The 18,117-nt window shown below is 36.0% G+C and overlaps 1 protein-coding gene across 1 annotated transcript in view; it reads left to right on the plus strand.

The window, feature by feature from the left end:
- LOC108966631 (putative uncharacterized protein DDB_G0277255) overlaps nucleotides 1–15,015 on the plus strand; it is a 28,275-nt gene extending 13,260 nt beyond the window's left edge. Inside the window, exons 3-5 of the mRNA XM_018929633.1 lie at nucleotides 6,758–6,890; nucleotides 10,536–10,654; nucleotides 11,986–15,015. Of these exons, the coding sequence (XP_018785178.1) occupies nucleotides 6,758–6,890; nucleotides 10,536–10,654; nucleotides 11,986–15,015 (3,282 nt within the window). The remainder of the gene's footprint in view (nucleotides 1–6,757; nucleotides 6,891–10,535; nucleotides 10,655–11,985) is intronic.
- Nucleotides 15,016–18,117: the final 3,102 nt, after the last annotated feature.

Raw genomic sequence — 18,117 nt, forward strand, 5'->3', positions numbered from 1 at the left:
TTTTATTTAAATTTTTTCAAATTAAAACTTACAAAATTTTTTTCAATTTCTATTAAATTTTTTTTTAATTGCATATGCATATATGACTTATTATATAACAATATAACAGTGCACATGGTAACAAAAACCATTAGAAAAATTTAGAAAAAATCCCATACTTTCAAAAAAATGCCGCGACCATCTGCTTCACCCGATTATCAAAATAAGTGATCACTAATAACTCTCAACATAAATTTTTGTCTCATTGCGCTTGTCAACAATGCGCCCCAACGCCACTTAGCACAATCACCAGCTACATATTTGTATTAAAAGCAACAACAAAAATATATGTTTCGATATCTATAAGTAGTATTTACTCGAACACTCGAAATAGCTGGGTTGAACGCCATTGAACTGCGACAAAGCGAACATAAGCAGACTGCAATAAAAATTGATATTAAAAACAAAACAGAAAGCGCAAATAAATTAACAAAATTAAATACAACAAACCACAACACTAATAAGCGTAGCAAGCTTTGACTATGGCTTGAAAAAAAAAAGAAAAACAAATATATATGTACATATGTATATATAAGTGAACAAAGTGAGATGAGCTTTAACATGCTTTTCGCGCTTGTAGGCGACGAAATGGCTGAAAAATATAGAAGACTCGGCAGAAAAAGCGTGTGACAACAGAAACCATTTGTTTTTGGTTTTTCGCTGCATATTTCAAATATTTTTTTATATAGTAGGCAATCAGCGCTGCTCAGCTCGGTGCTAAGTGTTAATTTGATGACGATAATTTTCTTATTTACTATGTGAGCGGCGCGTTTCAGCTGATTAGAGATTTAGTGCTTTCAAGCGGCTTAGATTAATGTCCTCAGCTTGTGCTGCCACAAGTTTTGGAAGAGCTATCGGTTGTTGTTAGTTTATATTATTTTTAAATTTTTTTTTTTTGCTTTCTGAAATATCAATAATTTTTTGGAAAAATAAATTTTTTTTTTCTGCAATGAGTTTCGGATTTGTTACAATTCAAATTTGATTTATGTGTTTTACTTGAGAATTGTGGGGTCAGAGAAGTCATCATTTTGTCGTAGATTATTCTAATTACTTATTTTTATATTTGGAAGAGTGTCGAATATAGCGGATATTGTGACACCTAGCGGGTGTTTAATTACTTGAACAATATTCTGGATTCGAACTTTGCTACTACTGGTTGTCTCTAGATTAGGTGACTGTGGGTATGTAGAGCGTGAAAAATTTAAGTTTTGAAATAATAATTTATTATTCCATGAAACATATGTATATGTGTGCATGTATATTTCAAGCATTTAAAAAGGAAATGGAAAGTAAACGTTTTTAAATGCTTGAGACATACATAGAAATACGAACCATATATGTGTATCTACATATAGCCACCTAAAATAGCGTATCATCAAAAACAAATCGAAAATCTCTATCAGATTTAATAATCAATACATAGCCATTTTATAACCAAAACTCAAATTTGATTTCAATATGAGGATATGATAACCATTTTATAACCACAACTTTCAATAGGAATAATGGGTATTATATCGTTTTTTCTTCACCTGTAAAGTTATGAAAAGTGATGTTACGCTATTTAGCATTTTAGGTGACGATATATTGAAAACATAAAAATAAAAAAAAAAAATATAAAAAGTTCGTCAAACTTATTAAATGATAATATGTTTTTAATATGAAAAGTAGCTTTAATGCGCACATTTCATATCAATCATCAGAAAGAACACACATTTTGCATTTTCATAGATTTCTGCTTGTACTAAGCCATCACAAGTTGGGTATGAGCAGTTTATTAATACCTGTTTAAGACTTTTCAATGACGCTTAAAATCGCTAGGATAACATACATATTTGCTAACCAGAACACTTGACATCTTCATATAGTAAAAGTACCCAAAACTACGACTTAACTATATAAGCAACATCACGCAGAACTTTCCAATAATCAACGCGTATCAATAATGAAGGAGTAAATACACGAAAATCCCTACACATTAACCAACCACTCATAATGGCTTACACATGGTCAAAATGAAAAAATGGTCACTACTTATAAGATTTCGTGGCTGAAGAATGGCTGAATAGAAGTGTACCAATATATGATATCATAAACCATTTTGAGCGTGTTGTTCAGCATTTTCACGCGTGAAGCCTAAAACAACAGGCACTCAAAAACTTTACAAATCGTAAAATCGTTATGGATACTTAAGGTGCAGGAAAACAGCACATAACCTAAAATAGTTTTATTTATTATTACGAATACGGAAAGGAATGCTAGTCAAGTATTTGATAGCGAAAAAATATTTAAACAATTTTACTGAACTCAAACAAGCAATCAATTAGTTATGCAAATTAAAAAAAAAAAAAAAGAAAAAAGACTGACGGTGAATTCATCAATTTTCATGCAATAACAAAGTGCTAGATGCATGATACGTTAGGAAAAAAGGCGTGATAGTGTTGGTAGTAGTTTTTTTTGTAAATATTTAAATATGTATGTATGAAAAATTCCACTGTTTGCTGTTTGATGGAATCACAGAGATGGCAGGCACTACCCCTATCGCTAAAAAGCCCACTAAGCTGGCAGGCATTAAAAGAAAGCTTATGTACAGAAATCAATTTTAATTACACTTTGCGCTGGTCAAAGCAAACAACGTAGTAATTACACAAATGCACACTCACATACGTATGTACATTTTGCAATAGCGCCTAATGGTGTTTTGTAAACTAGAAAATTTACAAAAAACAAAAAAAAGATAACATTTTCGGTGTAATCAATCATATTGCTTAAGCTTGTACACAAAGCAGACGGCTTACGCGTGTTGCAATTCAGCGCTAGCTGCGCCACAGGTGTGAGCGAGCGCGCGCTAGTGTAGCAGGACAATGGCCGTTACTTTGTTCTTAAGCTTCGAGAGGCTTGTAGTTCTAAGGTGAAAAACTTAAGCGCGGGCTTTGTGGACTCAGTGTTGTGGCAGGAGAAGCTGTCGTGCGATAAGCGCAGGTGAAAAGATACGAGTGATCGAGAGATGATGATGTAAGAAATGTGGCACAAAAATAGGTGATGGTCTCAGGCGCTAGAAAATAAGCAAAGGAAATGCGAACTTTGGCAGTCAGCGGAGTTTAAGGCCTAATGTGTCAAAGATCTTAATTAAACCGTTTTTATCAGTAGTCAGAGCTTAAGCTCTACATGCTGCCCATATATGGCGATGCACAAAAGTATTATAATTTTTTATCTTTACGCGCAAAGTCCCATGCGTCTTACCATTTTTGGCACGAAGCCTATGCGGCACGTTCAATATCTTTTTTTTTTACATAAGCATATTATTCTTTGCCTTTATTATGCATATTTTAATTGAAAATTGACCTTAAATCCAATTTATGCCTGCACATTTGTGACATGCAAAGCTTGGAGACCTATAAGGCATACGCACACAAGTGTATGTGTACCTTAAAGTGGCCTTAATTTAAATTATTCGTTTAAAAGCGACATTAAAGCGCCAGATAAATTGGCTCTACTGATATGAGCGGCGTATTGCCAACGCAAAATAGAACGGCAAGAAAACAAAAGGCGGCAACTCTCGTCTACAGGGCACATATACATATATACATATATATATTCGTGTATTTCATCCTTTGCTGAGCGCCGTTTTGTGTCTCTGTCGGCAAGAATTTTTATTGCCTTACGTTGACTGCCGTTCAGCAGCTGCTGCCACGCACACCCATACACAAACGATTTAAGCCTGTAGGACAATGCAGTGTAGGCATCATGCGACATTGGCAAATCTATTTTCAACATGAGCGCATTTCAATAAATTCACATTTAATGCCATAACAATTGTGGACCTGTGTTGGTGCCGCTGTGCCAGGACTATATGCCTACTGTTGTTTATAATTGTTGTTGCTACTGCGGTAGTTTATTGGCATAGCGGAGTGGCAGCAAGGTGAATATGCCTACTCCTAACGCTGGTGTGCGTGTGCTTTATACAGTTGTCCAGTTGCCACTTCTGCATAGCGGCGCTACAAAGGATTAAGCTTATGAAGTTTTGTAGGCTTATTTGTCGCCTGCAGTCACCTATATCACTAAATAATCCTTTTGAAAGTGTTTCTTGCGGTATTGGTTGTGTTCTTGTTTCAATTTGAAAATATTTGTAAAACTTAATATACTATATATCATATAAATAATATATGTATAGTTTAAAAACACGACAAAATGTTAAAGATCAGCATTTAATTGTGAGTGAACAGAGACATTCAAAATAGATTCAAAAAAGATTATTTTTTGTTGTTTGAAAATTTTGGAGGGTTTCAAAATTTTTGGAGACTTTTCAAAATAAATAAAAGCAGTCAAAATATTATTTAAAACAACTGAAATTTCGAAAAAGTACAATGTTATGTCGAAAAGAGCTTTGGCATACTGCCTTTACCTTTATATGTTGACATTCAAAAATTAACACTTTTTGCTGCAATCTCAAAATTATGTCCTTAAACTCAATTGCAACACATTTTTGTTGTTTGAAAGTTTTGGAGAGTTTTGAAAATGTTGGAGACTTTTCAAAATAGCGAAAAACTGAATAACACAATTTAAAAATTCTTAAAAAATAACCATTTTAAAATGGTTAAACTGAAAACAACAACAACTCTGGCATATATCCGTTCAGCATGTTTATGCAACTACTTTCGTTTGCCAGTCAATCAGCAAGTGCATTATTTTAAGGCAATAATGTACGGCATACACAATTTTTCAACTGAATTTCACTCCTTTAGTACACTTAGCAAAATTTTGACTTCAAAGCAAGTTTTTCATAACTCAAATGACTTGCATGTCTGCACTTACGCGAGGCTATACAAAGAGACCAAGCGGAAAAAAGGTTTGTCGTTGAAAGTGAATTCATAAAAAATTGATATGACATTATAATCCGACACGTTACACACTTGTCAGCAAAAATATAGCACTCACTGCCAAAAATCACACACACCTGCAACATGTGTGCCTTGAACGGCAGCAATAACAACAACAATAATTATAAGGCACATATTGTTAGTGCTTTGCGGTTCGTTTGCTGTGGCTGCATGATTTTTATTTATGCCGATGTTAGTTTTTACCACTTTGATTTTGATTATGTAAATTTTCGGATCGAATGACAGACTGAAGGAAACAAGACACAGGCATTTCCGTTAGCCACACAGTACATATGTAAATAAATAAATACGTACTAATATGTTAAGGTAACAGATATGAAGTACCACACTTCACACATTGCTTCCGCTGCGCCTGGTGGCACAAATTTATCAATTTCCTGCTGATGGCATGAATTTAGGACTTCAAATGCACTAGCGCATATCATTTGCACTAATCAGTTACTCGTTATCGTTCTTTTATCTCCAACACTATCTCACCCAAGCTATTAGCTTGTGATGGCAAAGCCGCCAACAGCACTTACGCCGTCTCGCAAGTGATCGCATCGGCAACAGTGCTGATTGCCTGATGGCAGCGTGCGCTCACTGTCCCAACATCGATGCCATCATCATCAATTTTTGCCCGATTTCATAAGCATATTGTATAGATTTTTTCTTTCTTCTGCTTCATTATTATTCCAATTTTAATAATTATTATTATGGTGGGAATTTTTTCGGTATATCCCAAGCAAGTGGAGCTGCGCCCTTTTGTTCTGCCGAGCCGTATAAAAGTCTGGACCGTGTCACAATTTTAGGCGGCATTCAAGTCTTCGCTGCCTTTTGTGACACATTCAATGAGCGTTTAAGTGAACACTGCTTGTTATTCTTTCACACATTTTTGTTGTCTTTTCGAGCGTGCGTTTTTTCCTTGCTTGTTGTTCTTTGCGTAGCGAAATGGAATTTATGAATTGCATTTTAATTGTCGGCTATGCAAATAATGACTAATAAACTTGCTATTAAATGTGCGCGCCGATGACAATATTTGCATTTTTATTGTACGTATATCAGCGCGTTAAGCCCGCGTACATGGTGCAATCGGCTGCCACTAGTGAGAGCGATATTGTTAAGAACGTGTTTTATGATAGCGCCTGGAATGCTAATGAAAGTCATTTAATAATGCTCGCGATGCAATAAAGTGGGGTTATGTCAAGCAGGGATTAAGTGCACAAAGGCGCGATAATGTGAAACTGAAAGTTAACAATTTAGCAACTTTGTGCGCGTTCGGTTGGACTGATGTGTGTGGTAAAAAAATTTGGAGTACCTTTATTGAGAATTTTTTCTGAAAAGTTTTGAAAGTTATGCTGCTAAATATACACTTTCTTGCATATATAAATATGGTAAATTTTGAAAGTGTCCAAAAATTTTGAACCAAGCTTTCAAGCTTTATCGCTTGCTAAATGCTTTAACAATACTATTATCTTAATTTTGCCAAACACTGCTGTTGAAAGTCTGCAACATTTTTTTTTTTGCTTTGAGAATTTTTTAATAATAATTTTTTAGCACTATTTGTATCTTCAGACAACAAATTTTGATTATCGAAAGTTTTTGAAAGTCTCCAATTATTTTTATTTTTGTTTTCTGCATTTGTTACATGAATTTTTCAGTACAAATCGTGTTTTCAGACTAAAAAAATGAATATCGAAAGCCTAAAACTTATGCAAAACAAACTTGCTATTTCACCAAATAGAATAATAATTTTTATACTAGTTTTATATACATTTTAAGCTGCATGCTCTTTACTATTGCTAAAAAATAAACTTACTCTTGCTTTTTCATTACAGGTAATGTTTGCCTTTGTAGTTCCAGCTTACACAAAAGCAAAAGACTATGTCTTAATGCTTACGACCCACAACGACCGAGCGCTACATATAAATGACGTCGGCAAGGTGACTGCAGCTAACATAGCTTTTGCACGTAAGTTTTTTCAGCATTACAACTATAATTCTTAGTGTTATGAAATTTAGGAGTAAATGCTGTTAAGCAAACAAAAAAAAAAAAACAAAAAGGGTTGCTTCAAAATTCATTCAGTTTCAGTTTCTACTCAAACTCAGAATTAAATTGAGCTTTCATCTCTTCGCCGAAACAGCGGGATTTATTGAGAATCAATGTCATAAATAACCACACTGTGGAGATGTCTACACGCGAACTTCATATGCTATATACTATAAATATGTGTGCGTGTGCCATTAAGAAATTAAGAAATATTTCAATTTCTACACGCCAAGCACAACTGCTCGTCTGTCGCCTTCATTGGGATTGCCTCGCTGCAGAGGGAGCGTAATAAATTTTCATTGGAAATTTTGTTTTACTTCAATTTTGCAATTCTAATTGATTTGGCTTTTGTAGCTAACCTTTTTCGATACTTTCAACTCTCGCCCTGCGTATGTCCTCATGCGCTTAAGCGAAACTTTTTCCATTTTTTCCAGATTTATGTCTGGTATGTCTTATTTGGTGTATATGTATATTGTAGCAACTTAATTAAATTATGGTAATTTAATATTTTATTGCTGTTGATTTAAAGTCCTCACTCGTGGACGCACATAAATTCGCTGTTAAATCGCAAGAATGTCGCTTCATGGCAGTTGTTATGTGAAAAAAATAGCAAATAAATATAAAATGAAATAAATGCAACTCTACAGCGAATAACATTTCACTGTAGAGTTGCTTCGCTGCCGTCAGTGCGAGCTGTTGGCGCCATCTGTCAATTTAAAGGTTGCTTTGCGGTTTTGTAGCACACACACACACACTCAGCCATTTAAATAGGCATGCGAACTCCTGAATGCTTGTGATTTTATTAAGCGCCCGTTTAATTGAAATTATTGTATTTATTATGATTGTCAGTAATAAAATATAATACTACCAAAAGTATGAGACCGGTTCGCTGGCCGATTAACGCATTGATTATATGAACCATATAGCGGAGCACATACTTAAATATACTACTTATGAGTTCCTCTGTAAAGAGTTTGTGCAAAACCCACACATGCAGCTAAAGTTCCACTATTTATTTTGTGGCTTTCGGTCGCTGTCATTAACGTCGCAAGTTACTGTCATTCATAGGATTTTCTAGGTCGCTACGTTAAAACTGAATTTCAGCGAAACTGAAAATATTCTAGGAAATAAGTTAAACGCTTTAACTGGGTTTGCCATTGCATTTTAGTGCGAACGTTGAGATTATGATTAATTGTATAGAATGTAGATGACGATTTCAATTAAATTTTTATGAAGTCATTTGAGTAATTAGTATGCGCGGTGTGAATATGTGGTTTAATTTTTAAAATATTTCAAGGAAAATTATGAGGTCACGCGTATACCGAAAATATATAAATTTTTAGTTATTTGATACATCCTGATATATGTACATAAATTCAGTTAAAAATAGCTATTTGAGTTGTAGTATGATTTATAACAATTTTTTAAAAAGTCTCCAGACTTTCCAAACCTAAAAGCAGCTATTTGAGTTGTAATATGTTTTATAACACATTTTTTAAAAAGTCTCCAAACTCTCCAAACATTTGAAGAGACATCAATTGTTTTAGAATAGTTATATTTTTTTAAAAGGCGATAAATGTAAAAAAAATATAATAAACCTTTAACTCTACAAACTCTCCAATTTTCAAAATCCAGGCTATTAAATGTGTATATGATTTTAGGTACGCACATATATTTTTAGCAACCTTTATCCTCCAAACAAGAGATATATGTATGTATGTATATATAAAAAATGACAACGAAAATAAGTAGCTTTCACTTAATATCACTGCTTACTACTAGTAAATGAACAAAAAACAAAATATTCATATTAAGGGTGAAAAAAGCAAAACAAAACAAGCTTTTTGCGTACTAGTATTTCGCTATCAGTGGCGATAAAATCTTTGTTTGTATCTTTGTTTTTTTACATATTGGCTCATTTTAAATTTACTATAATATATACATATGCATGTACGTACATATGTACGTTGAATATTTGTTGTTTTGATTATTTTGAAATAAGTAGTAAAACATTCGAAAACTAAAGAGGGGAAGTGGGTAAGGGGGAGGTTAAAAATAAATCGTACACTACTACTTCGATAAATCTTCTACAAACAAGCGATAAAATAATCAAATGTCGAAGAAAAATGTAGGAAAAAAACGTAATTGATAAAATTCCATAGTATCTAGTAGCATATGTATGTATGTCACCATAAAATATTTGCATAGCGCTTTTTGTTGCCTTAAGTTGTTGTTAAGATGTATACTGTATTGATATCTTATTATTGTTATGGCTATGACTACTACAAATGCTTTTTATATGACTCGAAATTTATTTTGAACAAATTTTTGACACATTTTAATTTTTTGACATTGGAGAATTGATCGGTTAGTTATTTAAATATATATATAAGTGTGTGTGTGTATTTTAGATACTATGCCATATACGAGGTTTTCGTTTTCATTCCTACTTGCTGGTGCCATGTGGCGCTAAGTCGTGTCAAAGGCTTTTGACTTTCGTGAAGTGTGCATTTACCTATTAAGAATCGAATGTTAGATAACACGATTATGCATACATACATACATACACTTCATGTGAACGGAACATGCAAAGATACGTAGTATAAATTGGTGAAAAGTAGTAAATACGAATAAATTGTAGTTATTGTAAGCAAGTGCTAAAAGCAAATTAAAAACTTGATACATTTTCAATTTTTTCACAAAGTCTCCAAACTATACACTAGCCAAATTTGCTTGAAATATTGTTAATCATCTATAAAACATTAGTTTTGTTGAATAAATCGCAAATCTACGATAACAAAAGATCTCCAAAATATATTTTTCTTATTATTATATATTTATGGTACGTAAAACAACATTTAAGTATAGCCTTTAACAAAGCAAGTTCAGCTAGTAGTTTTTTTTTCTCATTTTCATTTAAAATGATAGCACATATTTTTGTGAGATTAGGATTGATAAGCATTAGTTAGGAAGTTTAATGTAAAGCCACTCAGTGCTGTCACTATCTTGGGCGATAACGCAAATAATTAAACGTGATTCCAGGAAATTAATCCACTGCTAAACATAGAGCATTCGCCTCAATACGATTATGAAATGGCGACACCGGGGCGTATACGTACTGTGAATACTATCTCAAGTGTGTTTTATTCTCGTCGTAAAAAGCCACCCCATCCATACCTTTTAATGGCAACAAAAGTGGTAAAGAAGCAACAAGAAAACGGCTCTTTTGCCATGTGTCCGCTAAGTCGCGGGTTTAAAGTATTTGCACTTTTGCGTAGCACAGGTATTTTTAAACTGTGATCAATATACATATGAGAAATGCTATGACCGAATAGTAGGCCTTAGCGGCAGACGATTGCAGACATGCATATTTTTCGTATGACATCATATGAAAATAGGTGAAATACAGTATGACGTTAAATTTTTGATAGCTGCTTACTAAGAGCGTGTTGCCTTTTTCATATTAGTTAAATAATCATATTAAGCTGTATAACCTGAGTATACCTAGTTTAAAAGAAATTCTTACTTACCAAACAATTTTGTTTTTGTTTTTTTTTTTTCTTGCAGAACCGATAACCATGGATAATGTTGGTGATCCATTTAATGGCGATCCATTCTTTATTACGCTTTATGCCAAACAAGTTGGACGATTTTTGTGCTTTCGACATGGCAGATTGGAGGGACTGGTAAGTTAAATTTGGCATTTTTGTATACAATTAAGTAGCAATCGTTTCAGTAATATGAGATTAGCTGTAAGAAAGAAATAGGAAGATACATATCATATGCTAAATTACACATACATAAAAATCATAAACAATGCTAGTTCTGCAACTGAAAATATATTTAGGTATTTAGCTTTAACTTAATGTAATCAGTATAGGAACTTATGCAATATACAAAATTTCTAAAATCTCTACACTTTCTAATAGTATATTTTGAATGTAACTTTCAAGCGTAGTTATTAAAAATTACAGAAAATAGCTGTTTTTAACGAATTTTTTAAAGCCTCCACCTAGCAAACAATCTGTTTTAAAGGCATATTTTAAGTACATTTGTAAAAATGACATAAAATAGTTGGTTCTAACGAAGTTTTCAAACTCTCCAAACTCTCCACCTAGTACATAGTTAGTTTTAAAGCATATTTCAGTTATAGTCGTTAAAAATTACTTAAAACAGCTGGTTGTTATGAATTTTTCAAACTCTCCAAACTCTCCATTTTGCACAATTTGCATATGTAAAGTATATCTCACAATATAATTTTTTGAACAAATATATGTTATATATTCAGTATAGTAGTATAGTGTAAAAACGGTGAGAAGTAAATAATATTTGTTTACCACTTCTTCATGCCGTTATCTTTGCGACCAATCTTAATACAAAAGTATTACTAAATTAATGATCAATTAATATGATAGCTGTGATTTTGAAGTGGTTGGCACTGAAAAGCAGTATTAAATAGAAAATATAATAAACTTCGCATTTAGCGTGCCTGAAGAAGTCTCCACGCTGCCTTTACAAAGCAAGTGTGCTTTATGATAAGATCTCTTATCTAATTTGAGTGAAATAATGATCACTCCAATAAATTCGTCAAATTGATTGAAATTTGCCGAACTATTTGGAACTATTGAGTGATGGGCAAAATAGAGACACATAAAGTATAAAAAATACAATTAATTTTTATTGAAAATTTATGAGTGGAAGGATTTTTGCGGACATAAAATGAAGGCAATAAATTGGTAGGGGAAATTCCAATGACGTATTCTGAATACTAAATTAATATTTATTTGCGATTTACGCACTCATAAATACATAATTATGACAGACATCGAAAAATATTTCTCTTTAGTATACTAAATTATGGAGTTGAGTTTTATAAGATTAAATTTTCAAGATTTCGTATACAACGGTTTTTTATAGGAGGAGTTTCTGAATATGTTATAATATATTTTAGCGTCACCAAAGAGGAAAAATCATAAATTCTAATTTCTTCGGTTTGTTTTCTCTTCTCTCTTTACAGAAACAACTCACTCGCGATTGCCACTTCAGTGAGAGCATTGAACATGGCCACTACATGTATGCGAATGCCTACAATGCAACGCTGCGCGTAGGTTTCACGAAACGTTTTAAGCCCATCGGACCGAAGCGGCTGAAACATGCGCGCAGCATTAGCAAAGATCATTTCCTCTTTGAGCGACGCCGTTTGGAAGATATTACTATTAGTAGAATCACCTCTGCAACTACAAGAAAAACAGCAAGTAAACCCATCACCACCACCACCACCACCATCTCCACTACCACAACAACCACACATACACCCAAAGTTACACGCATACAGCGGAATAGATATAATACCCACAAAAACAATAACAATGACAACAGTTCCACACTAAAAGCCACCACAGTACAGGAGAGCCTACAGCAACCACAACAAGGACTGCATACAGAAGCTGCAAAGAGTATTACCAATAATAATAATGATAGCCATAGTCTTAGTGAAGATAATAGAATTAATGATAATAAAAGTAACAACAAGGGCAACAACAATAGGCCACAGCAACAAGGAGGCGATTTGCTGGAAGAGCGTCTCCGTAAGTTGCAACGCGCCGAACAGCATCCGTTGCGGCACGATAAAAATAGTATTGAAAAGAAGAATCACCGACGTCGTCTACACAATCGGCGGAAACAACAGCAAAAGCGACAACAACAACATAATTTGTCAACGAAGGGTGTGGTGCGCCACCATTACAACAACGGCACAAAAATGGCGCGCAGACGTCAACATGAACGCGAGCAATTGCTGCGCAAACAAAGTCGTCACCGTCAGCAAATGTTGGCGCGACAAGAACAGCAACAGCGCCAACAGCCGCCACCGACGGCGCGTGGTGCAGGCGCAGCGGCTAGCTCTACGGCGTCAACAGCGGCATCAGCGCTCACAGCCACTGCCGCATCGCTAGTGCCGACAACGCTGATTGACATCATGGCTATGTTGGCCGCGTCGCGTCGCAAGCGCGGAAGACGGAAAAAGGAGGTTACAGAAGAGGAGAGTGCAAGCACGCGCGCAACAAGTGGTGCGGGTGCGGGTGCGGCTGGTGGCACGCAAGCCGATATACAAATAGCTGTGACACAAACAGCGTTACCCAAACCAATGGCGACAGAGATGGTGGTGAAGCGTCAAACGTCGCAGCGCTTACCGTTGGAAAGTGGAGAGCAGGCGCCGGCGCGCCCGCTACATCAAACAGCACTGGGTGCTGCGCTGAAGGATGCGTTGGCAGCGCCAACACATAAGCATCGACATCAGCATCAAGAGCGGCGGCCGCACGCGCTAGCAACGGCCGACATACCAGTGAGCGCGGCGCAACATGTTGCTGAGTTGAAGGCTGCGCAAGCGCAAGCGCAGCCAAAAAAACAGCAACAAACAGATGAATACTCAAATAGTTATGTTAATAATAATTTAATTAGTAATTATAAATTAAATGCTTACACTAATGCTAATGCTAATAATGGTAATGATAATGATAATGTTAATGCAATACCTGCCTTGCCAAAAAACTACTTATACGAAGACGCGCATCAACGCGCCGATTATGATTATCATAGTCACGATGATGATGACGACGATAGCGATAATGTTAACGATAATAATAACTATAGCAACAACAATAACTACAGCAACAGCAATAGGCGTAGTAAGAGTAGTGTTAGTCAAAATAGTGATAGTATTAAGCCTAGTATGACTGATTATAGTAGTAATAGTAATAGTGATTTTAAGTTTAGTCAACAACAGCAGCAAACGCAAGCAACACTTAACCATATTAGACATAGACACCGACGACGAGCTGCTGCCACCGAAGCCACAAACGAAGCAACGCTGGCAATAGCTCACGATCAACAACATAGTCATGTTGACACGAACGACAACGATGTTGCTGCCAACATTGTTGATGGGCATGTTGCTGAGCAACAGCAGCCCGTTCAACGCGCACAGCAACAAGTGAATTTGGCAAAAAACGAACAAGCTGCCGCGGAAGTGAACGCTTCCGTGGCGGACTTCGGACGCCAACAAAACGCTAAAACGAATAAAAATACGGCAGCAAATGCTGAAACGAATATAATAGCTGCGAATACAAATACGAATACATATATGGAAGATAACAACAATAATAATAACAATAATAATAACATTGGAAATATTGATAACATTAGGCTTAATAGTAATCGTAGGGTTAGTTATAAAGATAACGGTGACACTAATGTGCACACTGCTGTTGAAAAGCCAGATGCTGCTGTTGCTGCCGCTGTCGACGGCGAAGGTGCAGACGCTGGCGGCAATGGCGTGAGAGACAATAATGTGAAGCGTAATTTTTTTGGTATACGCCTGCCGTTTTTTCGTCAACCTAGCATCAATAACAACAATATTAACAGTAATAATCATTATATTATGCCTCGTGTTGACAACAACACTAATATGGCTGTCGTAGCGAGCGTAGGTGATAATCGTGCTGCCGCTATGCAAATGAATGCAAACGCTAATCAAGTAGCCAGTGTTAATCAAATTAATGTGCTAGCAACGCCACAGCAACAACAACAACAACAACAACGGCAAGAGCAAGCAGCGTCCATTAACGGTGCTGCTGTCACTGCCGCCGCTGTTGTTGGCAATTTAGCTTTTGCCGCTCGCTTAGCGCACGCATACAATTACGATAATCACAATGTTATTGATGCTATTCACCATAATCTTAATAATATTAATAATAATAATAACAATAATGCTAATCATGTTATGAATGATGATGACGATGGAAATGTGCATGCTGCAAATACCGATAATCTAAATATTCTTAGTGAGCATGTGTTAGCCGCTGCTTATCATAAGCGTTTTTTTCGTAGCTTAAATTATGCTAATACTAATCACAATGTGAATAATAATTATAATGATGATAATGATAACAATGACCCAGGCGTGCATAATGACGATGAATGGAAAAGAAATCATAATAAATATGATATGACTATAGTACAATACAGATATGTAGTTGTCTTTTATTAGAACAATGCTGAAGCGAGTGGGAGTGGGTGGGTAAAAGAGTGGAAGTGGTTCAAAAAGTGTCAAAAGGTAATACGAAGTAACAAAATAAGTTATATTGCGACAACTGTGCACGTAATTATTTCACTGATTGAGTCTTGCTTATGGAGAAAAAATTTGAAATATTTGGTTACCGATTTTGCTGAATGTCTACTTTATGAGGCAAGCATGGTAAGTATAGTTTCATTAGCAAATACGTGAAAAGTCTGCTCAAAAAGCGATGTTCCGATTCACTTTTTATGTGAAGAAGCAGAGACAAGCAAGTGTGTTTGAAGCTTAACGGGAGTACGCTAGTCTATAGGCAGAAAATTTAGATAATTTTTGTGGTGTCGTTAAAATGGGTAATTCAAATTTTCATTATGCATTTTTCCACTAGATATTTATTAACATGTCAAGAATACAGGAAAAATAAGAGAAAAAGGAATAAAAAGAATAATAAGAGTAAGAGATTTCAAAAACTAGTAGTTTATAAAGTGGGAATCTCAAATAATTGGCACGTGATCATTCTCACAATTTCAACCCACGCAACAATTTGAAAAAAAAGGGCTAGAATTATGTTGCAATGTCTGGTTCTACGAGAAATTTGGAAAACAGTTTATTTTTACGTCGAGGCGACCGCCTAAGAAAATATTTGATTACTTTTTTAACTAGCTGATTCCAAACATAGACAAGTCTCTAAAGAAAACTCTTCTCAAATTTTGGGTAAATCGGTATAGAAGAACCTGAAACATACCTGAGAAATTGTGGGTATATTTTTGAGAATATAGTGTCGAGAAAAAGTTAAAATAAAGCTAAAGATTCCGTACAGCCGGCCGAACCAGTTTAGATGTTGACTCAGCAAAATACCTATGTGGATCTAAGAAAATTATTAGAAAATCCTAGCAAACGCAGTATTTGTCTCTTGAATCGCTGAACTAAGTCAATGTCTCCGTATGTCTTGTACAGCTCACCGTTCCATCGAATGCAGCATTCGCCGTTGGCAATTCGCAAATGCGCCCAAGCCAAGATTCCTTCGCAAAACCTTTCTCTCGAACACCCTTAAGGCAGACTCATCAGATGATATCTATAGATTTGTAGAGTTTGGTCTCTGTTCGTGTAGATAGGAAAATACTTTTCAATTGCCTACTCGCGTCAAAGTAGTATCTTTTGGCAAGTATGATTCTGCGTTGGATTTCGAAGCTGACATTTTTGTTGCGGTTAAGACTGGTTCCAAAATACTTGTGTCAAGTCGCGAATGAAGTGACATTTTGTTTGAAGACATGTGCTATTTCGTCTTGCCTTCCTTCACTATCAGAAATAGACGCCAGCTATTGTGCACTCTTATTAGAAGGTTGTACCTTCTCTATTTAGATCTGCAGCACGCATTATTTTCTCTAGGAGTAGATTGAAGAGGTCATATTATAGGGTGTCTCCTTGTCTAAAACCTCGCGTGTTGGCAAATGGCTCGGGGAGATCCTTCCCGATCCTGACGGTGCTTTTGGTGTTGCTCATCGTATTAGCTTAACTGGGATATAAAGTTCAGACATAGCCGGGCATAGCGATAAAGAGCAGAAGGTTCATGCGATCAAAGGTGGCTTTAAAATCGACAACGAGGTGGTGTGTGTCGTTCTACCTTTCATGGGTATTTTCCAAGATTTTGCGCATCGTGAATATCAGGTCAATAGTGGTTTGTCCAGATTTGCAAAGAAGTTGCTGTATGCACTTTGTCAGACCTTCGTCAACGTATTTGAATTGCTCAGTCCTATCGCTTTGTAGCTTTACCGGTGGATAATTACTATTTGGAGCTCAGCATAATCGGACGGATTAAAGTAACATTACCGCATTAACCTTTATATTTTCATATACTTGACATTTTGCAGTTGTCTTTTACCCGACATTTTCAAAATAACTGACCTACTCACGTTGTTACTAATGGCGGAGATTGTCAAGCTTCTTTTCTGTTTGTGTTTCAGTGACAATCAAGTGATAAATCAAAGTTTGGCGAACAACTAACATCAGTATCAAATTGCAAATATAATATTTGCTTTAAATCAATGTCCAGCACAAGCGGCACAACAGCCGCTGATAAAGCGCAAACTTCTCGGCAACTTGTACGGCGACATGCGATTGGCATGAAATGAATTAAGCGATTTTAAGGCGATCACACGCAAGCTGTGGCAAAATAAATAAATAAACCGTAAAATGTCAAACGCACCAAATGCATATTTAAACAATTTGACAAATTACCAAGCGGGTCAGTGTAGTGGGCAAGCCAGGCGTGTTGTGCGCGCGCGCTGCCAACACCTGCTCAACTGGTCGAATTAAGCTATGCGCTAGCAATGCCAAGTTGGAATTACTACACAGATTGAGCGTTTGCGCTGCTAACATGCGTGTGTGTGGATTGCGGCAATGCTAATGTTTACAAAATAACCGCTTATTCTACCAGTCGGTCTAACAGGTGGCAAGTGATTTTTATTTCCCAGGCTAGCGGCCATTAGACGCAAAAAACTGGCCAAGAATGCCACAAATGTGGCAAGTGTGCTTGACGTGGCGGTAGTGTTGGTCGCCGCGCTCAACGTGTCTTCAACAAGATGACATTGTCTGCTTGGCGTTTTGTGTGCGCACACAAAGCGTGACTTAGAACGGTTGCTGCAGCAACTTTTCCTCAACAAAACGAAAAACAGTAATGTGTAGAGAAGTGTAATAATGACGCACCGTTGACGTTTGTATTTTTATTTGTGCCGCGCAGGCGGTACACAGCGGGGTGCAGGCCAGCGCCGACAATTCGAGCTGCTTTACACCTCTGCCACTCAGCGCTGCTTGTTCGCTTGTTGAGAAATTTCAGAAAAAAATTTCATATACGAGTGAATTTATAGTTTTTTAATGAGCTACATTTTTTCGCTGCGCGCGCCAACGTCCGCACCGCTATGACTTTCTTTCTACGTCCAGACGCGCTTGTACGCCCTGCGTACGTGCGCTGTCGCCCACTGCCATGCCAGCATATATACATGTAAATTAGCTAGGAATTCCTACAAACAAGCTTTTCATTTTCAATCAAGCATTTCGAATTGTTTGTGTTTGTTCTCG

This window comes from Bactrocera latifrons, unplaced genomic scaffold, assembly GCF_001853355.1.
Source record: "Bactrocera latifrons isolate USDA-ARS-PBARC rearing strain unplaced genomic scaffold, ASM185335v1 scaffold_168, whole genome shotgun sequence".
NCBI lineage: Eukaryota > Metazoa > Arthropoda > Insecta > Diptera > Tephritidae > Bactrocera > Bactrocera latifrons.